This window comes from Dendrobium catenatum, unplaced genomic scaffold (assembly GCF_001605985.2).
Source record: "Dendrobium catenatum unplaced genomic scaffold, ASM160598v2 fragScaff_scaffold_432, whole genome shotgun sequence".
Lineage (NCBI taxonomy): Eukaryota > Viridiplantae > Streptophyta > Magnoliopsida > Asparagales > Orchidaceae > Dendrobium > Dendrobium catenatum.
In genome coordinates this window covers 137,789-163,647 of record NW_021318894.1, presented here as the reverse complement: position 1 = coordinate 163,647, position 25,859 = coordinate 137,789, and the positions used below count along the sequence as shown (strand labels likewise).

Here is a 25,859-nt window from a genome sequence, read left to right as displayed (position 1 = left end):
TTTATTTGAACAAATGGAGCCATCATCAGATTCCCCTAAAATCTAAATTTGTTCTGACAGAAATCTTTGTATGTTAAAAACATTTTTCCTGCCCAAACCTGAATTCAGTTCGGTTGAATAATTGCATGTTTCCTTTTCCTGCCAGGTCCCTTTATTCGCAAACATGGATGAGCGGTTGCTTGACGCCATTTGCGAACGGCTGGTACCTAGTCTTTACACTGAGAGCACTTACATTGTCAGGGAAGGAGACCCTGTGGATGAAATGCTGTTCATTATTCGTGGTCGCCTCGAGAGTGTGACCACTGATGGTGGGAGGAGTGGCTTCTTCAATAGAAGTATCCTTAAAGAGGGAGATTTCTGCGGCGAGGAACTGCTCACCTGGGCTCTAGATCCAAAAGCTGGAGCAAACCTCCCTTCTTCCACCAGAACGGTGAAAACCTTGACTGAAGTAGAAGCTTTTGCATTAATGGCTGATGAATTGAAGTTTGTTGCCAGCCAGTTCCGGCGACTCCATAGTCGACAAGTACAGCACACATTTCGCTTCTATTCACAGCAGTGGAGAACATGGGCAGCTTGCTTCATCCAAGCTGCATGGAGACGGTATTGCAAGAGAAAACATGCCGAGCTGCGGCGAAGAGAAGAAGAGGCAGAGCTCATTGATCAGTCAGGTTCCTCTCCAAGCCTTGTTGCAACGATATATGCCTCTAAGTTTGCAGCTAATGCCCTTAGAGGAGTTCATAAGTTCAGGAATCAGAGTGGCAGTAAGTTGGTTAAACTGCCTAAGCCTCCAGAGCCAGATTTCTCCGTCGATGAAGCAGATTGATTGAGCTGGAGAGGTGGCAATTGGCTTCTTTTTTTATTTAGAAAGGATTTGTGTAAGATATGGTGTGAATTTGTAGTGCTTTATTTCATAGTAACTGCTTTTAGTTATTTCATGAAACGGATCATTCAGAGGGAAAACTGTAACTTTGAAAAATTACTTTTTGATTGATTATAAGTGTGAACAGATTTCTGTAATAGGAATTCTGTGGTGCTGTATTTTATCTATTTATTTGACTATTGTTTATTTTCTATTTTGTTTTACTGTACTTTTATTGTTCATAAAGATAAATCGGACGGTTCTCTGTGTCCAGCCTCCGTATATAATAATTTCTCTATTTTTTTGTTCTGATTTTTTCTTCAAAAGGATATGTAATAATACTAAGGATTTACTTTTTCTTTTTAGCATAAGCCTAAACTCAACTTGAGACAAACTTAGGTTGGGTCATTAATATTAGATCTCAGTTAAATTTTGATTTGATTTAAATTAAGATTTTTTTTTAATTTTGTAAAATATTTTAAATCATTAACAATTATTTTTTATTTACTAATTATTATTATTTATGAAAAAATATTAATATATCATTTACAAATATACATTATAAATGAATATATATATATATATATATGATTTATCAAGCCAAGGTTGACTTAGGTTCCATTTGAAATAGTTTTCTTGTTGCTTTCTTTCTAAGATAATTTTTAGTAAAAAATTTATAAAAAAAAAATTATTAAAATTTTACTTTAAGAAAAATTAAAAAATTCATGGCAAATGAGTCTTAGTAGTATGGTCAATAATAATTTATGAAAACGCTTAGTATAATCTTCATTGACAAGGCATTTTAGTTTACCTCGAGGATAAAACCTCTTGAAAATTAGATGTTCAATACCTCCTTTGATTTTGTTTGAAAAATAGCTGACATCAAATTCATTTCTGATTTACTTCATGAGAATCATCTAAATAAGCATAGAATTCTAAAATATTTGACACCATATTTTGAATATACAATTGGAATTACCCTCTTTTCAAACATAACTTTATAACTAATTTGACCATCTTTCATTTTTGTGAGATGAGAATGATACGCTTCCTTCAATGAGGCTATGATGATAATTTAGTGGCAACTCTGCTTGTGCTACTTATTCCTTGACCAACTCTTTAGGGTTTTAGAATCTTTTCATTGCCTTGACTTTAAGCGTACAATCATTGGACTTCAACATGATGACAACAAGATTATAAGAGTATGAAAAGTTAATAAAAAATATGAGAGAGTCGGTATAGGATGAAAGGCGCTCTCATGCGGAGTGATAATGGTCTCACAATTAATGTTGGTCGAGCGATGGCGGTTCGACAATGGCAATTAGATAATAATAATCAAGCGGCGAAGGTTTGACAACTACAATCAGTGGTGATCCGACGACGAAGGTTAGACAATGACAACGACAATCATTGGAAAGCAAAGGTCTGCGGCAATCGGGTAGTGATGGCTCTAAGGCGAAGGTTAGGTGATGGTTGGATGACGAAGGTCTGATGGCGATAGTCTAGTGACAAAGGTATGATGTTGGCAAATGTACGACTGTGAGGATTGGGTGGTATTCCAATGATAGTGGTGCTTGATTGGAGCTTTGAGATTTTTCAAACCTTTAAACTCTCTTGAATTATAATCAAAGATATGCTTCAAGCAGAAAATAAAAGACCAAATTATAAATTTTTTAGAGTATTGAATCTCATACATATAAAATAAAATAGGTAACATTTCATCTGGTAGCAACTGGCATAATGCTTTAAGAATTAAACAATATTGAGCTTATTGAATTCATTTAAGGAATTTAATAATATTGAGCTTATTGAAGTCATCTCAGCAAGACCCTCAATTTGATTATAATAATGTCAAATTTGGAGATCATTTGATCCCTGCTTACTATTCCAATATTTTCAACTATACATCAAGCTTTTGATATAAACTTATTTGGACTTTGAATTCATCTGGCCAAGCCACTCAATTTAACTATAAATTTGTCAAAATCAGAGTATATATGTTCTTGAATTTAATTTTAAAAAACCTCCCATTCAATCGTGCATCAAGATTCATACATAATTAAGCTTATTTCTTACGACTAATCAATGATCATTCTAAGATATCATGCACAAGTGTATTACATCAGATTTCCAATTAAATATATTGAACACCCAACTAATAAATGTTGGAGGATATAAAAACACACTTAGGCTTCGTTTGGGACGGCTTTGTTACTGTTTTTTAAAACGGAGTTCTAGTTCAAAATTTTAAATTTTTGTACTAAAACTCCGTTTTAAGATCCAAAACCAAGTACAGGAAACAAATTTCCTTCTTTATGGGAATATGAACATGTTTTATCAAGTGGCTCACGATGAGACATTATTACACTTATTCAACACACTAGACAACCTATGGTCTTTTGAGCAGAAAAACTCGTTGATTAAGGAATCATTTGGGACGATTTTTTATTGATTTTTAAAACAATTTTTAGTTTAAAAATTAAATTTTTTATACTAAAAAACTGCTTTAAAAAACAGTAAAAACGTCATCCCAAACAAAGCTTAAACTTGATCACAAAACTGGCTGGAAAAGCATAAAATTCAAGCTATAACTCACAAGCTTGTAGATACATAAATTGGAGCTGGCAGGAAAGGGAAGGGAGCAGCCGACGCATATGCTACAGGCGGTCGAGCGGCTCGAGAATAAGTGGCTTGAACTTTCCTTTCATCATTCATGGATTCTTCACTCTCATAAATCAAAAGTTTCTCAGTTGGACTTGATTCAACAATTAAAGGTTCATCTTCAGTTCTAGGCAATCTATGCAAAAGCATTCCAGACATAAAGACTGGAAGATAGAGAAGGCTTGCATGGAACATCCTCCTGGCAGTTTTGGCCGTTCTCTCACGAACAAATAGCAAAGCTGCCGTGCCCATGAACAATGTGATGAGAGAAGATTCTAGAGCAAACCATTTGGAAGTGATGCCCCCTGTAAAAAAGTTGCCAGCGTGAAGCACTTGTGCTACATAATCTACGTTTACAAGGTATATTTAAGAGAATAAGGAGAAATTTACAATAACATTGATAAATGATGTACGCTTGGTGAAGAAGTACGTTTTTTAAGTTGAATATATAAATATCATTGAGCAAAGAAATATTTGATCAATCATATCACACCAAAAACACTGCCATTGTCAGATCATAAGTCCTGGATGAGAAAAATGGAGGGTTGCGTTAGGTAGTCGACAGCCAGCGTAAAATTTGTCGAATAATTATGACATGAATCCTTTAAACGTAAAAAGATTCATGTAGCCGACCCCACGTAGTGGGATAAAGGCTTGATGTTGTTGTTATTGTATATCACACCAAAGTAGGCAAATTTTGGTTACAATTTATGCAGGCAGCGGCGTTTGGATTGCACGAAATCTCTACCTGGGTTTGGTGTTCTTTAGTCAGATGTAATGCAAACATGAATGCCTGAGTTGAATCTAGTCATCCTAATAAAGCCATGCACCTCGACATTAGCGTTGGTGCTAGCTCTCCATGGTGATTTCATGGCCAGTGAGAGGGCTATTGAGAGTAGACATGAAAAGAAAAAAAAAACATCCATCCTGCCAGAATCTTGATGCATGGGATTTATCAAAATAGAGAGATTCCTGATGGGATCCTACAAAACAAGGGCACTTGCGATCCCATTTCTAAACCTACCATGATTCTGCAATTTGACGGGATTCCCCAGTCGGATCAAAATGCTTTAGGTATTCCATGCACATCGGTTAGCAGATATAGGATCCCATGCGAACTCATTGAATACAGCTAGGCCTGCTAGTAAAGGGAGCTAATGATGCATAGGAATGAATGAGAAGGATGAAGGCCATCATTAGGAAGATAAATTAGTTATATTTTAGATCAATTAATCCTGATTATCCTAATTCCTGATCAAAAGAATTGTGGATTTGCATATCAACCTTTAAAAGAATTGCCCGGTTTAATCAAAGGGGTTCAACTATTTTTCAGAAACTTCCCAAAAATAAATAGAACGAGGTCTGTGGATTTGCGTATCAACCTTAAAAAATATTGCCCTTTTTCATCAAAGGTGTTAAACTCCAGCGAGGTTTTAGAAACTCCTAAAAATAAATAGAATTAGGTCATTCGGAGTTCAGATAAGCACTAAATACTGAAGTTGTGCACCCCACCCCCCGCCCCCCTTATACCCATTTACAAAAAGAATTCAAAACTTAGCAACTAAGCATTTAATTTGAACTTCAACATGGTAAAATTAAAAACCTTATATTCTCTTATTGCATTATGAATGTAAATAATGATTCATGATGTAATTGGCCTCAACCATTAGAAGAAGCGTACAATGTGTAAACGCAAATAATTTATGGTAAGGTAGAACTCACAATCATAAGCTAGAAATCCCAAGGGAAGCAGATAGAGGCAGTTCCGTAAAGAAACCCATGAAGTTCTCCAACCAGAAACATCAGCAAAAGAAAGCATCCGGAACCTGAGTCAACAATTGCATTTGTTCAGACAAGAGACCATGCCCACCGGAAAGGAAAAAAATTAGCATATTTTCATTAGACTTTGTTTAGACATGAGACCATACCCTCCAGAAACATAGTCATTCCGACACAAGTAGGCAAGGGCCATAAAATGAGGTATCTGCCAAAAATATAAAGCAGCTGGAAGAAGCAATGCATTGAGTGAAACCTCACCAGAAGCAGCAGCCCACCTAAAAATAAAGTTCATCTGGTCAAAAGCTATGAATTTCTAAATAATTCTAAAACTAAATTAGAAAATGCATAGATAAAGATAATGCATGTTCATCCAAATGGAAATCATCACAAAGTTAACTAGAATTAAAGAAATTGTAGTATTATATATCCCACTAGCAACAAAAAGAGATCAACTGGGAGGTTGGGATGCAAGCACATCGAAAGAACAGATGTCTGCAACAAGTTCTGACACCGAGATTTTTCAGAAAACCGCAAGTGAAAAAGAAGGAAATCAAAGATTTAAGTATATTACTGGTTAACTGGAAATTGCAAATAATTTACAAAGAATAAAGTTTTGCTCCTGAGAAAGTGATTAGAGGACCACACCTTGTGATGTGAAACGTACAAGTATGGATGATTAAATTAAGAAAGTTTGTGATGTAGAACGGGTAGGAGGATTGAATCATTCTAACCCGCCATTCATGAGAGCTAGGAAACACTCTCTTCCTTGTCTTGCTTAGGGCTCTTGAGATGAAGGAAGAGAAAGGAGATTCTCTTGAGTTGGTGAAAAAGATGAGAGCCAACCCTCAAAGAAAATATGAAAAGTTTCATATTTCTGTTGGAGGAGAGCCTAATTGAGAGGAGCAATGAAATCTGGATTTTAAAAAATTATTTCAGCAAGGGGCCAGGCCGTATGAGGTGGTGGGAGGAATAAGGATTTATTTCCTAATCCTGAAGTCAGGTTTTAGGAAGTAAATTAAGGCTTTTGCTTTTGTAAAATTCGGTTCCTGAGATTGGGGAAATAGGCTTGATTTTGAAGAGAATAAGTGGGGAGAGAAGAAACCCAAGGGAAGCCTTGAGTGCTTCGGCTAACAGCAGCTTAGCCCATTCATTTCTTTCCCCAAATCTGCCTTTCCCGTGGACAGATTTTGAAAATTTCAGCCAGCTTGGATGGGAACGTAATTGGGTTTTGATTGACTGATTGGTGGAGTATTAATTACTCAATTAATTCAGAGGAAATAAATTAAAACCCAAGCCAAATGAAAGGGGAAAACGGGTATGAGAGGGAGGAAATTAATTTCCTATCCAGCAGCAATCAAGTTTTGGAAACTTTCCAAAACAATAAGCTGTTACGGGAAAAGGCTCCAACTCAAATTCTGTAGTGAATTAGGAAAGAAGATATGAGGGGGAGAGCAAGGCCAGCAACATGGAGGATAGGATAGGAAATATGAGAGGAAGGGGTCCTAATACAAAACCACTAGCCTATAAATAGGCTCAAGAAGAGAAAAGAAATAAAAGACTAAAATGCTCTTCGGGCTACAATACTACATGACCACCCATAAGGGTAAAAAGGGAAAAACAACAATATAAAATAAACTATTACAAAAATATATAAATAAATAACTAAAAAATCGTAGCCGTTGATCTCCGATGTCCTCATCACCTTGCTTCTCTATCCAATATGAATAGATTGCAATTTACTGGGAAACATTAATGGGCAAAATAATTGTAAAATTGGGACTTCATGCATGTGGAGAAAGCGATAAGAGGATCCCACTTTGTTTCTCTATCAAGCTTATAAGTACATTGCACTTTAATGGGAAGCATATCTTGGCAGCTTAACATTGTTTTATAAATTAAATGCCATTGCGTAAGACACAAATAGAGGTAGTTTAACTAAGCCTTGCATGCTTTTCCTTTAGCAAGTGGTAGAAAATAACCACATCACCACTTTAAATGTTCTGTAGACTATGTTGCATTTAGGCAGGCCTCTGCATCCATTTATAAGGTTACTCTCATGAGAAAAGGCTATGTTGTTTTTCGAATTCAATAATAGGTTTAGATAGTCTGATAAGTCGAGAAATACAAATTTTAATTAAAACAATAAGATGGAACACTTTTGGCACTTTACTACATGAAATGAAGTAAAGTTACAGATATGGGTAAAGAGGACATAACAGCAAATAGTGAAAATTTATAGATAAGACAAGCCTAGCACATATTGAATGTATGAATAAAAAATATATTAATAACCAAAAGTAGAAGCCTATTCACAAAACTAAAATATATAAATAACATATTTTTAATGACAAAATTATGAAAATGAGCCAAGAGGGGGTAATTCCGAGTTATAAGTATAAAAACATAATTGCCTATGGATTTAATTGAATTAGGGCAGGGCATAGGTTGTCATCCAAATTTAATAGATAAAAAATATATCATGTACCACAAGTACCCAAAAAGTGTTGGGAAAATTATGGGAAAAAAAAAAAAGCAAAAAAGCAAGATATGCAAACTGGTGTCTTACAAGGTGTTGTCAACAGAGTGTCATATCATGAAGAAATTATTCTCTGCGGAGGCCGAACACAGAACGTCGTCTAGAGACCAACTAGAATGTGTCACGTCAGTGCTACCGAGCGCAGGGTGATGTGGCACATTCTAGTTAGTCTCCGACAACGTTCGGCGTCCCACATAATAATTAATCCATGTCATGGCAATCCACTTTAAGAATGTCCGTGTTTCATAGCATAAGACTGCTTCATTAACAGTAGATGAGTAAAATGCTATTTTGTAAGCTTAGAGTATAATTTAATGTTTGAAACATGGAAGTTATGGTAACATGAATTGCATTAAACAAAATGGAGTATCAAAGAAATATACCCAAGAAGTGGAGGAATGGCACCAACAACTGCTCCAACCCATGTATTAACTGGATGTATTTGTTTTAAGGGGGTGTAAAGAAAAGCATAAAGAAATAGATTGCTAGCCGCAAGCCCAGCAGCCAAGTAATTAGCCTGCAGACCTTGTCAAAGAAGGTCATTGTAATTATTAGTAAATAACATGACTTGAATATACCTCAGCAAATCCTTAACGAAGAAAGGATGGATCACATTAAAAACAGAGAAAGATAGCATTAATATCAAACCTTCCAAGCTAACAAAGTTGCGCCAGCAAAACCCATACTAGAGGCCCACATAACTGCATGAGGAATAGTAATCCGACCAGAAGGTAGGGGTCTCAGCCTTGTTCGTTTCATTTTAGCGTCATTTTGTACCTCAAAAACCTAGTTAAATACCGAGGAATTGTTTAGAAGGATGCGAGCATAATTGCATGGATAAATTTAGAAGATAAAGAGCGTGCTGAAGAAATAGACATATCCTGGACCAAGCATTTCATTTACGATGTAGTTTTCTAGATTATACATTGGAAACTTAAAGGAGCATAGCAGACAATCTGCTGTGTTCTCTCAAACCCACAAAAATGCTCAAGTTAATCATTTTTTTAAATAAAAAATATCTGTAATATGTAACCACGTCACAAGCCAATTGATCCTATAAATCAACCTGTGAATTAGATTAGTTGCCAAAGCAGCATGGTAACTCTGAAGCAGTTAAGAATAAAAATAAATGCCAAGTATCTGTTTCAATCGCCAAAAGGCCAAAACCTAGTGTTGTATCGTGGAATTCCATGCACCATAAGTAATGTCTTCAGATTGTTAAAAAGGTAAGCATTCCTGTGTTAACGGTTGCTTGCATACGGATGCAGAATTTTCTGCATTTAATATATTTAACATTTGAAACGTTCATTTATAATGAAGAGCACATGCATCCTTACAAATTACGTAAGAAATTAACTATTTAATAAGAAAAATATTTTAAAAAATCATACTAAAAATAAACATCTCAACTGCTAAAATGAAAGTCCGTCTTTCAATTAATTTGTCTTGATGTATAGATCGTATGTGTTTGACGATTGTAGACAGAGATTTATATATTGCCCAGCAAGAACAAATCCGGCTCAACTCAATTATTCAATTGATATTCATCATGTTGATTTATGCATAATTATTGTGCTTCTTGTAGAGTAATCTATATCATCATCACATACAGGGCTGCCACATCAATTCACAAGATGCCTTTGGTATCCACCAATAGTGAATAAATTTCATCATTTAGTGTAGTTTCTGGCACAAAAATTTATATGATCATCTTGAAAAATATTGGATGTACATTCTGAAGGAGATGGAAAGCGAGAAGAATCAAAGTATTAGGTTATGGTTCTTGATATGCGGCAAATCAAATACAAACTAAACTAATACCATAATTTTCTAGGATTTCTAACTTATCAACATTCGACTTAATACATGTGTAACATATAGAAATATTTTTCTAAGAAATACTTTCTTTAAAGAAAATAACAGACAATATCTTTAAAGAAAATAATATTAACGGACAATCTCTTTAAAGAAAAATAATACAATTGATTTATAAATTAGTTCAACAGAATTATGAATTTTGGTTTCAATCAGATAGATGAAGATTTATTGTAATTTATTGAAGCCTAATATAATGAATATGTTGGTATGACTTTAACTTCTCCATAACATTCTTTTATAAATTGTTAAATCAAGAAACTAAAAACTATAAATAAAAACAGTAATAGTTTAATTTATAGATATAATTTCTTCAGATACTTCATCCAGAGTAGTATTAACAAATTCTTTAATTGATTTAACAACTTCAATAGACACGATTTGTACAGTTTCACAATCAATGATAGATTCATATTAATCCCAGTTTACAATAATTGATCTTAACTTAATGTTTCGACTCTTTCTCAATTTTAGATCTTGATTCATTAATATGTTCTAATGTAAAGTTTAATCACATTCAAATTTATTAAAATTGGATGTAGAGTTGTCTAGTGATTGAAAATTATTTTTGGAATTAATTCATTATGAACAAAATATTCATGAACAACAATTTCTTCAATAGAATTAAATTTGGCCATACATAATGCTAGTGCTGATGTGTTTTTAGTAGGCTTTACGTGAGATATTAATTATTTTTCTTTTGGAATATTAATCAATGGTGCAATAGTCCTAATAGAAGGATAATTATAATCATTCTTAATTCCCAAATATTTATATAGTGCTTCATCTAATGTCTATGCTTAATTTCTTGCCTAAAATATTTTATGAACACATGACAACAAAATAAAATGCATAAAAATGCCAACACAATCTTTAAATATAACAAAATATACAAATATATTATTCTCTTCTTGTTAAAAGTTCTTCAATTGATCATACAATTAGTCTCTATAATCACTGAATGGAAAATATAATTCTTTAAGGTTATAATCGATTGCATCTTTTATAGCTTTTATTATGGTAGAATATTTTGACAAAAATATTGAGCATTTCTCTTTAATTTTGTTTTAACCTATGATGCACCGACACTTCTCCTCAAAGAAGCGTGAAGTGTCCGACACGTATCCGACATGACAGACATCCAACACTCCTCTGACATATGTTGGGCACGTCGAAAATGTATCTGATTAAAAAAGTATTAAAAACAAATTGGGCATACGTGTCCGACAAGTGTATCTTAAATATTTTATGATTTTTTTAAAAATAGAATTTCTTGTATTTAAATTTTTTACTTATTTAAAATATAAAATCTAAATTTCTTATTTCCTACCTACAACACGAAATCAATCGTCCACACTTTATACCCCATTCATTGAATATTCTCATTTTCATTTCTCATTGGCAGTGGGTTAACTCTTTGATTTCATAACAATGTCCGATGTCATCTCAACATTTACATATGACGTCGTTACAACATCAACATTTCAAAACGATCTCCATATCAAAGTTTGATATTGTCTTTACATTGATGCTCGATGCTAGCAATTTCTAGACCCGCAACTTGACATATCATCTTTCTCCAACGCCTTCTCAACATCGACGTCCAACGCCCTCTCAACATTGACGATAAACGCCTTCTTAACACTGACGCCCAATATTTACTGCTTAATATCAATGCTCGACTCACGACAGTATTGTCATCTCCTCTCTCAATGACTAATAAACAGCATCGACGTCCAACTATTGACATCCTAATATTAATCATTTTAAGCATATATTATAGTTAAATGATTTATTATTTTTAAAATTATACTTATTCAATTTTTATACACTATTTTTAAAATATAAAAACTATAACATGGTGTCCAACACATGTCCGTGTCCCGTGTCCTGTCCGTGTCTCCGTGTCAATGCCCGTGCATCATAGGTTTTAACAAATTCAGCCTTCTGTGAATAAAGCAAATTATATTTTTCAAAGAAGTTCTTCAAGTTATCTATACAATCGGAAAATACTTCTGATTTTGCTTTCCATCAAAGTTCTTGGGTTTGGTATTGGAAATATATAATGAGATATATCAAATCACACAAACAAATTCAGATTTGCATATCACAACCTGTGGGATAACTTTCATTACTTAAACGAACAATACAAAGTAGGAAAAAACTTGCACACGAATCTAATAGCCAATCATTAGAAATAATGCTTTGAAATCGTTAAAACAAAAGCATTAATTGAAAATCATGATATCATAGAAATTTATACTGTATCATATTTGATGAAATATAACATGCGCCAGTCAAATAAATATTAATAGAGACTAAATATAATAAAAAGAGAGCATATAGAATAAAAAGACAACAGAACATCAAATTAGGCCTCCCACTCATACAAGAAAATAGCTTCTCTAAAAAATCCTCAGACTCCTAATTGAACAAAGACTAGAAGCAATTGCACATACAACCAAAATTTTATTCAAAAAAGATTTACTGATTTTTACATACTGCAGATCCCATTTTTTAATAATTAAAATTTTCTCAGTTCTTTACAATTAAAATTTTCAGAAAATAAAGATTCAATCATCAGTTCAAATCCCGCTAGATACAAAATTACAAAAGTACCAACCATTAACTTCTCAACATCCACATGCCCGCCCCCTCCATAATCACTAAGAGTGGTAGGCAAAAAACCAATGAAAGCCGAAAGATGGCTGGGAAAGCCACTCAAATAAATCAAAAACAAACTAAAGTTAGCTGCAAATCAATCGCAATCCCCAATCTAGCTCTGACAATGATACATGTCTAATAACCTCAAAACCCCAAACCAATATCAAGTCCACAATAGTGATTCCAATCAGAAAACTAGAATGCAACCCACTCTCATGGTCAAGAACATAGCCAAGTTTTATTGAAAAGAAAAATGTGAAAAAGCCCTACTAAAAGGAAAAACACCCAAAGTACTACAATAAAAATATATCTTCAGTTTCAACGCACATATAAATTTTCATCAACCATACAATATCAATTATATATCAACGTTATATTGATCCACTATGCCAAAATACAAATATTAGTAATGAAATACTCAATGTCATGCCCATATAAAACAACTAACTTATGAAACCGGCAATAAAGTAAGGTTTCGATTGAAGATTGATTTTTTTAATCAAAGGTTAATATTAGGAATGCATAGTTTAGAGTTAAACCGAAATTCAGCAAAAATAAACCTCAAGATTGAAAAAATAGAATCATATAATTAATTGTGATAACAGAAACAAACATTCAAGACCATCTATTATACTTTCAATAGTATTCCTCGTAGTGGCATCACATTTAGATGGTTCAAAAGTCAGAACAGAATAATCTGGCACAGTAAATCCTTTACAGATCTAAGGTCCAAATAATATATAATATTAGAATTTCAAATTTGAATTATATGGTTAACTAATTTCTTAATAGCAATTTCACATTCAAAATCTATTAAAATTGAACTTAAAAAAGAAAAATCATGTAAATAGATTTGCCAAATATATATATATTAATACAAAACAGTTTAATGGTGACAGAGCTGCTTTTCAGGGTAGCCATGAATATCAAAGAGGGAAAAGTTTGTAGGTCCTCTATATTGCTGCTAGCTGGAAGATTCATATGTGGTCTTTCATGTTAACTTTAATCACACAGCATGAAATTGCTAAAATTTAAAAGCTCACTCTGCCACGATTAACTATCAAGTTTTATCTCAATGGCAAGTTACAAAAAAAGATGCGTCAAAGACAAGAAGATGGGACAACAGATGATAAATAATGAATTCTGGAATCCTGATTAAAGAACTACCTGATTTTTTTATTTTTTTTTTATGAACAAATTGCATTTCATTGCAAAGAAATGAAAAACTATTACAAACAAACTAAAGAACTACCTGATTTAAGGTGTTAGCGGAAGCAGCAACCATCATGGTCCCAGCACAAGTACAACAAAGGCCAGGAAAGTCTATAACATGACCACTCCCCAGAACATAACCTGCTCCGGAAGTTGCAACCACAAGCATGCTGAAGGAAATACAATATAGCACTCAACAATCATATCTAATATTTGGAAAATACTGCAAGAGAATCATTCTAAGCTTTAAAAGAAAGATTTACTAATTTATTCACCTAATATTTAAAAAATAGGGATACTGGGAAAAAAAAAACAAAGTTACATGATGGTTAATATACAATGTCAAGCAAGCAAGCATTCCATTGCTGCCATTTATAGCCACAAATTGTCATGGTAAGAGAAAAATGTCAAAATGATTCTTTGGATATTTGTATAGGGTAATTTTAGTCCCATATTATAAATGCATTTAACTTAGTCCATTGACTCCTCAAATTTGATTAAAAAACTAGTCATTCTATTAGATTATTTTGGATCAGATTTGAGCACTCAAGGAAGTAAATTTTAGACATTAGATTGCCTAGGACGAAAATGCCCAACCCCTTGTGTTAGTTGTTAACCCCCCCCACCAAAATAGTCCAGGGACTATTTGACATTTTTTCTCAACATAGTAACATGTTCAAGATATACCCCTAGTTACAACATTAAAGTAAAAAAAGGCAACTTAACATTTGTATCTTTCGGTGAGTCTCTCTAAAGCATTTATCCTGAAGTCATAAATGAGAAGTTAAAAATAAATATAATGCAACAACACATCATGTCATATGAAACTAGAGAGATGAGCAAAGATTTTACTGATTGATGGGCTTTACAATGCTTTATATATATATATAGAGAGAGAGAGAGAGAGAGAGAGAGAGAGAGAATCATGAACATATCGAAGAATGTCTTAAATACAAATGGAAAGGATGGGTATTTAGGTTCTATCTCAATCAAATTCATGCAAACCTCAAAACTTCAAAAAGCATACAAGAATGGCATTTTTCATCAGCCTAACATCCAAAGACATGTTCGTGAGGGGAATACATGGTTTGGCGCATACTTTACAGGTAATGCAAGATGATTATGAAATCCCATAGGAAGAATAACACTGTGCCCAATAGTGTTTATTTTTTCTTACAAATACAATTTGATACAAAATGAAACATATCTTAGAAGATAGCTCAACTAACTATAATAAGAAAATATGAAAAAAGAATAGCAATAAGACTTAAGAAAACTTCTCATAAAATTATCTTCTCAAGGAATGCCAAATAGTCAACTCTTAGGAGGCCAAATTGAAGAAGTAGGTTCGTCTCTAATCTAATCTTCAAAAGTTGCAATACTAAAAAGGAAGTACAATGCAAGATCAAAGTTTTCTATTGCGGGACAACGTTGCATCAAATCAAGTGGTAAAAAGGGAATTCTCCATTAATAAGAAATTGACTTAACCAAGAAAATTTTGAATTTTTTCATCAAAATGGCTTTAGTTTTTAAGCAATCAATATCAATTTCCAAGCATATAATCTAGGCAGCTTCATCAGAAGAGTAAGATCAATTGGTTAACAAATTCAACCTTTCGACTTCAACAAAAGCTTCATTTTAAGTTATGGTATTCCTCAAAGTAGTAATTTTGTCGAGCACGAGGGCTTGCGCAGAAATATATATATATTCAAATTTGAGGCAGATATCATTACCCAACCTCTTTTCTTAGAGAAACTTGGGCAAAGTTATTCACCTTACAACTCCTAGGGTTGCCCTGAGCTTAGTCCTCGCCCTCAACAACGACTACGACATACAACATTTCAAAATCAATTTTATCAATCTCCTTACAACCTTGAAAAGCGTCTGGAAGTAAAATTCCAACGGTGACTTGTTAGTTAAAAATATCCAAGCGTTCCTACTCAACAAAACTTGAACCATTTCAGAAGAACATCTTGTAGAAGTAACGATGAAAGTAGGAAGTCCCTTGAAACTCAGGCAATTCACAAAAAAGATCAAGCATTAGCAACTTCTAAAAGAAAATCTCCAACTTGAGATTCATTAATATAACAATTCAGTTTAGAGAACCATGACAAGGATGTTGTGCGTGACCCATCAAATTCTCATTAGAAGTAGATCTCGCCTCAATTCCAAACTCTTGAGTAGTACTTAAAAGTTCGCTCATAGTAAACTTGATAATATTTCTAGAACTAGTTGAAGGTATTTTTGCCTTCTCACCTTCAATAGAGGTGGTAAAAGAAGTCTCCTTGACAACTTCTTTATTGGCACCAGCTTCAAGGATAGTCGATTCTATAGAATTGAGACAATTCAATAAAATCAACAACGTTAGCCAATGTCCCTTGAGCAACAACCTCCTTAATCATATTAGAAGATTCAATCTTCCATTTTTTTTTAAAAAGCGGCGACTGTGACTACAACATCGCATCCATATAAGTAGCTTTTCTTGCAACCTTTTTCTTTCTTATGTTTTCACAGTAAAATGGAAATGAACTATGGACCAAAGAGGCCATCAAATTTGAGATTTTAGAATCTCTTTGTTTTTTGCAAAAAAAATAAGTAACAATAGATGCAGTGAAGAAGAAGAGCAGATGCTAAACACTGATATTAACCTAGGGCAACTATTTATAAGTTTTTTTAGTGATGCTGACGCACATACGAGGACAGGACATATAGTTAATTCATGATATAAATCAAAATCAATATGCTAGCCAAATTCAATTTTGAAAGCTTTATATTCTTCTGTTTTACTTGACTTCCTGGTTGCTATAAGAGAATCAGGGAACTAATGAACACCCAATATCATCTAGGTCAAATTAATCCAGTCAAATCGCCATCATGAACCAAATTTAGCAAGTTGCCAAAAATTTGAAACAATCTGTTAAGGCCTTAAGTTGCCCAATGGAACATTCTATTAAATTTGTTTAAATCAACTCTCCAATAAGCTAAAGTTGCCTAAAGCCATCGCTCATTCAGAATAAACTCGCCAAGAGAACTCAATATTGAACTCACTAAGAGAATTGGCGAGTCCCTCCCTTAAGTCGAACTCATCATGGGTTATCTTAGCACTTAGACAACTATTAGCTAGAAAGATTTAAACATATTTATGACATAACTACATTAGTTAAGTCTTCCATGTAATTAATCTATATTACTCATATGTAATCATTCATGTAGCGCTGAACTTCAATCTAATCTTATAAATAGGACGTCAAAAATAATGTGCCTGATATATTCTAATTGACTCAAATCATATCAACTTGCACTCTCTGATATAAATATAGTAATTTTTTTCAGGCCTTCTCTCTCTTCTTTCATTGTTAGAATTGTTATGTGCTTACTAACAAAGTTCTGCACCCCCGGATAAATGTAAATCCAACAATTACCTTCATCAGAAATGCTTTTTTTCCCCTTCAAATTCTAATACAAAAAGAACCTAATCTGTAGTACCTGAGACGAGCTTTGGAGAGCTCCCAGTAGCACCGTCCATAGTGATTGAAAACATCATAGATGCCCCTTGCCTTCTGGAATAGAAACGCCGGAGTGGACCCCAGAGATCCCAACACCACCGTCGACTCAGCCGAGGAATCAGCGGCGACTGCGGCTGAGCCTATAAATGCTCTCCTTCCGATAGAAAGCTTTCCGATCCCCGGCTTCCGCGGATCTGCCGCAGAGTGGATTTCAGAAAATTGGAGTAGACAGCTCCCAAGCCCTACAGACCGGTAGCCGAAGGAGGAGGAAGGGGCAAGGAAGGGTGCAATTGAAGAATGGGCAAAGCAGGAGACAGGAGTAAGATTAGTGTTACGGTTTGCACTGCGAGAGGAGAGGAGATTGAGACTCCTCATCACGGCGTTTCTCCACATTGTGGTGCAACTCCTAGGGGCTGTTTGGTAGCAGGATTTAGGCCGGATTTGAGGCGGATTTGAGCGAAATCCAGCGAAACGGCCTAAAATGCAAAACCAAATCTCATGGTAAATGAAACCCGCTGTAGGCAGAAAATTCCCTCTTTTCGTGGTAAATCCCAGATTTACGAAATCCTTTGGTTCGGCAGATTTACGGAATTTGGCCGATGAAGCGCGCAAAAGGGAGAAAGTTACCTTCACAGCAAGCGAGCTCCCGTTGTTGCTTCCGATCGAAAAATGTCGTAACTTCCGATCCAACACGAAGGGAACGTCATCTAAGGAGCGAAGTCCAACAGCGACGAAGAAGAACTCGTGCAAAACTCTACATTCATGCGAGCATGCGAAGAAACAGAGAAGGGAAAGGCAAAACCTAGACTCCGTATCGTTGGATAACTTAATTACTATAATTAAAAATATTAATAATTAAGTGAAACTAATTAAATAATATTTACATAATTAATTAAATCATTAATAAATTTATTAGATAAATACTTAGTTATTTTAAAATAATTAATAAGATTAAATATGATTTTAAATATTAGCGGCGGCGGTGCTTCTGCAGATACAAAGTATGGAGAAAAAACGTGGACATTTATTTTTATTTTTTTTGGAAAATTTGGGGCCTTAGCCCATATATTTCATGAGTGAAAAAAGATTACAGGTAAAGAAATTACATATAAAGACAAACCCACATAAGCAGAAACAAAAACTTATGCAAGAAAAGTAAGAAATAAATCCCAACTATACCACCCAATACATATCTAATGTATAAAATGAAGAACCAAAACGTGGTAGTTGCAAAATTTTGGATATAAAACTTGTAGATTTGATGCAGGCAGAGCAGCAACATTTGAAAGATAAACCCAGTCCGACGATAAAGCAGGGCAGCTCCAAAACATGTAGCACCAAAAAGTAAGCAGAGGCCGAATTGAAACCTCAAACAGCCAATTATACTCCCTAGCCAAAAGTCTGGACTCAGATTGTAAAATGTCATCATCGAATTCACGGAACCCTGGTTGCCCGAAGGCCGTCCAAGGGGCCTGCTTTGGGAGCTTCATCATTGTCCAGACAATGTAATCAATGCAGGAAAAACACGACGGGACAGAGGGGCCATGTAGGAGCACCTGCACTTTCATAATTCTTCTAGCAAATTGATTCCACCTTTCCATTTTGATATCTTTTCAAAAAGAGTCCTTTTGATACAAAGCAGAATAGAGGTAAAACATTGAAAATTACCTCCAAACCTCCTATTATTTCTTTCTCTCCAAGCATAATAGATAATGCAGCCAACAGCAAGTTTATAAAAATTCAACTTCTCAGAATTTTCCCCAAAAACATCAGATAACCATTCATACAGCTGCATGATTGAGGGTCTCAAAAGAAAACAACTACTCCCAGGAACGAGGGCTTTCAAAATAGAGAAGGAATACGGGCAATCAAAGTATAAATGAGAAACATATTCAGTGTTAGAATGACACAGATTGCATAATAACGGAACTTGAATCTGTCTAATATTAAGAGTCTCAGCTGTCTTCAATCCCCCAACTAAGGCCAGCCATACAAAAACCGTATGCTTAAGAATATTTCTTTTATGCCAAATCATGTTATACCAACCGTAATTTGGTAACCTATAATAATACTCATCAATAAAATGCCTGAATTTATAGTTCTTTTTGTTGTTCCAACATAGAGAAGGCCCAGCACTATCCGAAATGGAAATGCCATTAAAGGTGTTTTGTATCAAAGAAGAAAAATGCCCAGGTAAATTCCAGTTGGCACCAGCCACTAATTCATGTAAGTAATAGTCCGGCAAGGATTCCAAAGAAGCATCCCCAGTGTATTCCAGAAGAGTTAAGTTATGGCGCCAGTGGTCCCAAAGCAGAGAAATAGAAGCATTCGACGTAATGTTGAATTTAAAACAAGATTTAGCTTCTAAAGCGGTATTACAAATGGATTTCCAGAGTTTTGAATCATTTTTATGAGGCGGTTTCCAAGGACTTATGTATTTATGCAGCAGCCAAGAGGAAAGAGGAGTATAGTCATTATACATCCTAAAAATCACAGAGCAATTATAAGCGAATTGCATCGCAGAAATGGAAGGGATACCCAGTCCTCCCTTATGTTTAGGCTTACAAATTTTGTCCCAAGAAACCATGTGGAGTTTCTTAGAAGAAGAAGTCTCCCCGAAGAACAAAAAAAAAAACCGAGAGCTTTGCTTTTTGAAAAACTTATAAACAGATTTAGGTAAAATGGATCCCTTAATCCAATAAGCAATTGAGTTTTGAATGGTGAATTTCAAAAACTGTAACCTCCCAGCAAAAGATAATAAATTGGCCTTCCAACCATTCAACTTCATGTTAATACTATCCAAGAGAGGTAAGAAATCCACAATTCTAGGCCTATAAAAAGAGAGAGGAATACCCAGGTAGTTGATTTTATTGACAATATTGTGAATGTCAAGAGCATTACAAATGTCAAGCTGATTAACTTGTTGCTTGGGGAACATAATAGAGCATTTTTCATGGTTTATATGAAGACTAGTGGAACCAGCAAAATCTCTAAGAACAGAGTTTAAAATATTGCAGTTGTCTAAGGAGGCCTCCCCAAAGATCAGAACATCATCTGCATAAAGCAAATGAGTGAGGGAAAAATTATCAGAAGAAATACCTTTAAAACCTCTCCCCTCAAGAAGGTTGGAAAATGCATCCATAACCAGACAGAAAAGCTAAGGACTGAGAGGGCACCCTTGCCTCAGCCCTGCAGTGGTTGATAAATAACTCTCTAGAGCTCCATAAAGGACAATAGAAAAGTTGACATTAGAAATACAAGCTTTAATCCAGCAAATAAACTCTTTTTGGACATTTAGGCCGTTTAAGGCAAACTCACACACACAACGCATATACATAGACTCGAACCCTAAACCTCTTAGTTGGGAGCCTAAGCTCTCAACCAATATGCCAAGGAGAGTTGTGTAAAGCCTTGTACTTGTATAAGTAGAAGAGAATTTTTTTTTTTTTTTTTTTGAAGTTTTTTTTGAAGAAATGCAAATTGCATTAAAAAGAAGAAATAACTAATATAAACTATAAAGCAAAAAAAGCCTTATAAAACTATCATAATGGATATGTGATCCACTAAATCCCATTTTAAATTCATTGGGGTGATGGGGACACCAAATATTGAAACAACCTAAAATATTTGTTAGTATCCGAGAGTTCCCAAAGATAGAAAATGAAACCTAGTAAAAATCCCACATTTCATTACAATAATTTCAACAAGGGAAAAAAAACTACAAGAAAACCAAACAAACGACAAACAACTACAAGAAAAATAAAAAGAACAACTAAAACAGCTACCAAAACATCAAAAGGATTGCCATCAACATCCTTTGAGATCAACGAGCTCCAATCAAGTGTAGAAACCGCTGAAACCTCAATGCAACCAACAACAACCACCATGGACAAACAAAACAAAATCGATGAAGTAATATCACAGACTCCTACATCAAGAGTCCAAGAATTGGTCTCTTCACAACCAAAGTCATACGAACTGATAATCACCACCACACACCTCACTTAGGCAAGTAAAAAATCAGTAATATTCAATTCTTTCAAGTCTTCAACAAATAAGACTTGTTCTTCAAAGAACATCTCCATTCCCTTCAAGTCTTCAACCATCACGACAGGAACTTCACAGATCAAAACCAGTGGCAATCATACCAAAATATGCTTGTAACATAACTGTTCCCTTAATTGAAAAAGAGAATTTAATTCTTTTGTCCACAACCATAACAAATAGAACAACATTATCTCCAAGAGTATTCAAGAATCCATATGAAAACGGTTCTCCTAAATAGAAAGATCCACCTTTACCATCCAAACTCCCATACACCAACAACTCTTAAACATCAATCGATCACACACCAAGAACACAATCAAACCAAATCTGGAATCAAGACAAGAAATAAACCATAACAACTCCAAACTCCAAAAACCACACATAATAATGAATTTTAACCAAGCAGAAATTTCATTCCAATAAATACTATAGGCAACGTCAAGCCAACGAAAAACCTCCTCCAAAATCACTTTCATATTTGTAGTCTCACCAAATTCAATCAAGAATCTAATACCAGTAGAATAAACACAACTAGCACAACCATTAGCCAATTCAATCCAACAGAGAACCTCCATCAGGAAAAGCTCAGGCAAAACCGACTTCAAATCGGTCGCTACACCAAAATCAACGGGCCGAAGGAGAACCTTTGCCAGACAAAGCTCTCCATATAAATCACCTTCTCCGCAAAAATCCCACCGAGGAATTCCGTCGGCCTGGCCGACGGAGAACCACCGATCGCCAAAATTCCGCCAAAATCACCAAGATCACCTCATCTCCGCCAAGGTCTAGCCAAAAGAAATCTCACTTGACCTTGTAACTTTGATATAAAAATTGGAGGTCATATTTTTCTTTAGAAAACCAATCTCAACTTTCACTGATGAGATAATACGATAACTCCCTTTATTTCAACTAGAATCTTAGCTCTTATAGTTGGGTCTTTAGTTTCATTTTTTTTATCTACATGACGTGCTACATCAATACTTCTCGCATAGTCTTTGCTATAATTACTATAGACCAAACAAGCAATCCCAATTTTGTAATCTCGTCTTCTCCAAATATGGAGAAGAGCATAAAATTCAAATACATAGCAGATTATTTCAACCGAGCCTTGTCTTAGTTTTTTTTTTCCTTTTTGAGTTTTCAATGTAAAAACTCTAGTGTCTAATGTAATCTTCTACTTTATCTATGTATGTGTTGAATCTCTATGCAAAACTAAAATGTAAAAGTCTCTCTCTATCATAGTGAGTTTTGTAGCACACAATAAAACTTAGGGCATCTCCAACCGGAAACCCCATTTTTCACTCTAAAATGTCATAAAAACTTCAAAATGCAATAGTTCATTTCCAATGAAGCTCCATTTTTCTTTTTTCACGTGCTTCTTTGCGAAGGTAATCATCTCTCTCATGTTTCGCGCGCTTCCTGCGAAGCTAAGCAAAGTGCGAAAGTAATTGCTTTTTTCGGAGTAGGTATATAATTCAACATCAATATTGATGTCGCACTATTCACCTATCGATTTTTTGCATGAGATTTGGAGTTCAAATACAATGAATCGTGGACAGCATACAATGACATGTAGCTCGGTTGGAGATTATATTATTTAAGCATTGCAACACGTTATAAATACTTTGATGCTTGAATTCCTTATATTTAAGTTTTTAATTAAATATTATGCTTTTAATTCAAGTGTTTTATAAATTTTAACGAAATTATTTAACTGGTAATTGTCTAATTAACTGGATGTTTTAAAATACATTTATTTTTGAAATATATACTAATTAGAATGTACTTATTTTAGAAATACATTAATTGTTTGCTTGAAATCGAAGCAAGTGCGTTGAATTATGGCAGATAACAGCCAAAAAATTCGGTATTCGTTGAAGTTGCTCCAGGCCAGCTCTCTTCTTTCCTCCAAATGTATAAATTTGAAATATTTCAATATTGATAAATCAATGAGACCAATTTAGGGGTGTAACCAAGTCAAGCCGACTCGCGAGTCGGCTCGGACTTGACTAAGTAATAGGATGGACGAGTCGAGCTCGACCACGATGTAGAGCTCGAGGGCTTATCGAGCTCGAACAGACCTCTGCTCGACTTGTCGGCTCAATGAGCAGCTCGTGGAAATGACCAGGATGGAAAACGGAAATTCGGTTTGGGCGGGCGGGTGAACCAAAAACCGGTGGGAAAATCAAAATGACAGAGCTTGGTCGACGGCGGAACTAGGGACAACGACGGAGTTTGCGTGCTGCTCAACGGAGGAACTCGTGATGACTAAACTCAACGACGTAGCTCGGGACGAAGGAGGTTGGAGGCTCAGAGCTCGCGTGCTGCTAGCGGGGCTAGCTTGGTCGCGACGACGAGCTCGTGGCTTTCGACGGGACAACGGATGATGGAGCACGAGATGAAGTTCAATGACCGAGGTCGGGAAGGAGCTCAATGTGAGATGAGACAAGTCAAGCTCAAGCTCGATATTTGATAGTCCAGCTCGACTCATACAGCCCCTACCTCGAGCTCACGACTAGTTTGCACCCTAGACCAATTCCTTCAAAACCAAAACCTGTACAATTTTCACGGAGCAAGCAATAATATCTGAATTTCACAGGGACTCGCATGCAAAAGGCCCAAAATCAATTGTCAAATGCACAGTGAAGAAAACAAATGGATCAATTCTATATAAATATATAATAAATAAAACAAGTGCCAGCATTTCATAATTAACTTTTTCAACAAACTATCGGTCTTCTTCCTCAACTTCGCCGTCCGGCAGCCAATTTCTCTGCCTACCAATTTCTTTATCATTGACCTCTCCTCTACGCCTAATAAACAACAAACCCTTATCCTTCTTCCTCCAAATTCCCAATCGATTTGTCTCTCGATCCATTAGATTTCTTCCGAAAAACCTACAATTTGCACCGATTAAGCAGGTTTGGGAATTACAGATTCGAACAGTTCGAGATGAATAACCTTTTCTCGGGGTCCTGGGTTAAGGACCCAGGATCTCCAGGCAGCAGCATCCAGATGACGCGCTCTAGCTCAGGAACAATCGGCAGCGCCGCCGCTGCAGGCGGAGCCAACCTGAACAAATTCTTCGACGACGTCGAATCAATCAAGGACGAACTCAAGGAAATTGAGCGCGCTCATCGCAGTCTCCACGAATCCAACGAAGCCCTCAAAACCCTACACTCCACAGCAGCAGTCCGCGACATCCGTACCCGGATGGACTCTGACGTAGCCGTAGCCCTGAAGAAAGCGAAGGTGATCAAGCTCCGGCTGGAATCGCTAGACCGATCGAACGCCGCAAATCGCTCGGCGCCGGGGTGCGGGCCGGGGACATCCACGGACCGGACGAGGACATCTGTGGTGGCTGGGTTACGGAAGAAGCTTAGGGATCAGATGGAGGCGTTTGGGGAGCTGAGACGGCGAGCGGCGGCTGAGCATCGGGAGGCGGTGGCGAGAAGGTACTACGCGGTGACGGGGGAGGAGGCGGATGAGGCGGCGGTGGAAGCGATGGCGGCGGCTGAGGAGAAAGGGGAGGGGATGTTGAGGGCGGCCGTAGTGGGGGGTAGAGGAGCAGTGGAGGCGGCGGTGGCGGAGATGAAGGAGAGGAGAGGAGCTGCGGAGGAGTTGGAGAGGAGCTTGGTGGAGCTGCATCAGGTGTTTTTGGATATGGCGGTGATGGTGGAAGCGCAAGGGCATCAGATCGATGACATCGAGAGTCAGGTGGGAAGAGCGAGATCTTTCGTCGATCGTGGAACGCAGCAGCTTCATGAGGCGAAGCGGCATCAGAGAAATACGCGGAAGTGGACTTGTATTGGGATTATTCTGCTGCTTATTATTGTGCTCGTCATTGTTCTTCCGATTGTGCTCAAGAAATGAAGGTGGATTAGGGTTAGCGCATCATCGGCCATTGTCACCTGCAGCAAAGGAGGTTATATAGTTTATTTTTCTTTAATTTGTTTTTAATTTATCTTTATTTGACACTATTATTATGATTGGCACCTATATTTAGAAAAAAAATTGCTGAGTTGTGTGATAGAGTTTTCGAATATGATGGACTGAAAAAATATTAAATTTATTTTTAGATGAATATAATTTAAAGTATTTTAATTTTATAATGCAGTTTATTTTAATTAGTTGGCCGGGAGTTAAAGCTTCTAATGAAGATATCTTAGGTTTTAGCTTTTGCATATATGTGTAAGTTTAAGATCAACTTAAAAGCTCTAAAAGATCATATAAGTGTTACTTTTAAAATAAATACAATTATTCAAAAATTATATCAAGATACATAATTTTTTTTCAATATATCTAGAGTCATGTGATATATTTGGTATAGTGATGGTCATTTGTTTTGATTTCTTATCATGAAATATATGTGATGTTTTTTTTTTCTATTTTTAAAGCAATGTTTTAGTTGTTTTCGTTTTCAATTTTTTTTTGTACTGATAAGATGTTTTATAAAGCAATACAGGCTTCGTTTGGAAGGACTTTCTTACTATTTTTTTGAAGTAGTTTTTTAGTATAAAATTAAAATATTTGTACTAAAAAATTATTTTAAAAATCATTAATAAAGCCATCCCAAATGAAGCCTCAAATTTTGTTGAATAGTTGATGTGAAATTTTGAAAATTTGTATGAATAGAAGAGCTTATTTTTGATATATTGGTTTGTTTTGTGTGGTAAACTTTCAACTTTATGATGCTATTTAAAAAAAAAAAAAAAGAGTT

At 35.4% G+C, this 25,859-nt stretch overlaps 3 protein-coding genes across 5 annotated transcripts in view; 2 read left to right on the top strand and 1 right to left on the bottom strand.

The window, feature by feature from the left end:
• LOC110092639 (probable cyclic nucleotide-gated ion channel 5) overlaps nucleotides 1-1,073 on the top strand; it is a 92,411-nt gene extending 91,338 nt beyond the window's left edge. For both annotated transcript variants that reach the window (XM_020817282.2, XM_020817281.2), the window contains one exon: nucleotides 146-1,073. In XM_020817282.2, coding sequence (XP_020672941.1) covers nucleotides 146-823 — 678 coding nt within the window. In that variant the 3' untranslated portion in view covers nucleotides 824-1,073. The remainder of the gene's footprint in view (nucleotides 1-145) is intronic.
• A 2,065-nt stretch (nucleotides 1,074-3,138) lies between these two features.
• Nucleotides 3,139-17,876, bottom strand: LOC110092646 (protoheme IX farnesyltransferase, mitochondrial). 2 transcript variants are annotated; one of them, XM_020817292.2, is made up of 8 exons: nucleotides 17,720-17,870; nucleotides 17,073-17,568; nucleotides 13,627-13,756; nucleotides 8,484-8,621; nucleotides 8,219-8,352; nucleotides 5,449-5,574; nucleotides 5,243-5,346; nucleotides 3,139-3,825 (listed from the first exon to the last, which is right to left on the bottom strand). In XM_020817292.2, the coding sequence occupies exons 2-8, from the start codon at nucleotides 17,483-17,485 to the stop codon at nucleotides 3,452-3,454; spliced, it is 1,419 nt and encodes a 472-aa protein (XP_020672951.2). In that variant the 5' UTR covers nucleotides 17,486-17,568; nucleotides 17,720-17,870; the 3' UTR covers nucleotides 3,139-3,451. The 2 variants fall into 2 exon arrangements, with proteins under 2 accessions (XP_020672951.2, XP_028550094.1); XM_028694261.1 differs by having other exon boundaries at nucleotides 17,073-17,876.
• A 5,885-nt stretch (nucleotides 17,877-23,761) lies between these two features.
• LOC110092629 (syntaxin-121) lies at nucleotides 23,762-25,182 on the top strand. The gene has a single exon (XM_020817268.2). It carries the CDS (start codon nucleotides 24,092-24,094, stop codon nucleotides 25,010-25,012), a length of 921 nt encoding a protein of 306 aa, XP_020672927.1. The 5' UTR covers nucleotides 23,762-24,091; the 3' UTR covers nucleotides 25,013-25,182.
• The last annotated feature ends 677 nt before the right edge of the window (nucleotides 25,183-25,859 follow it).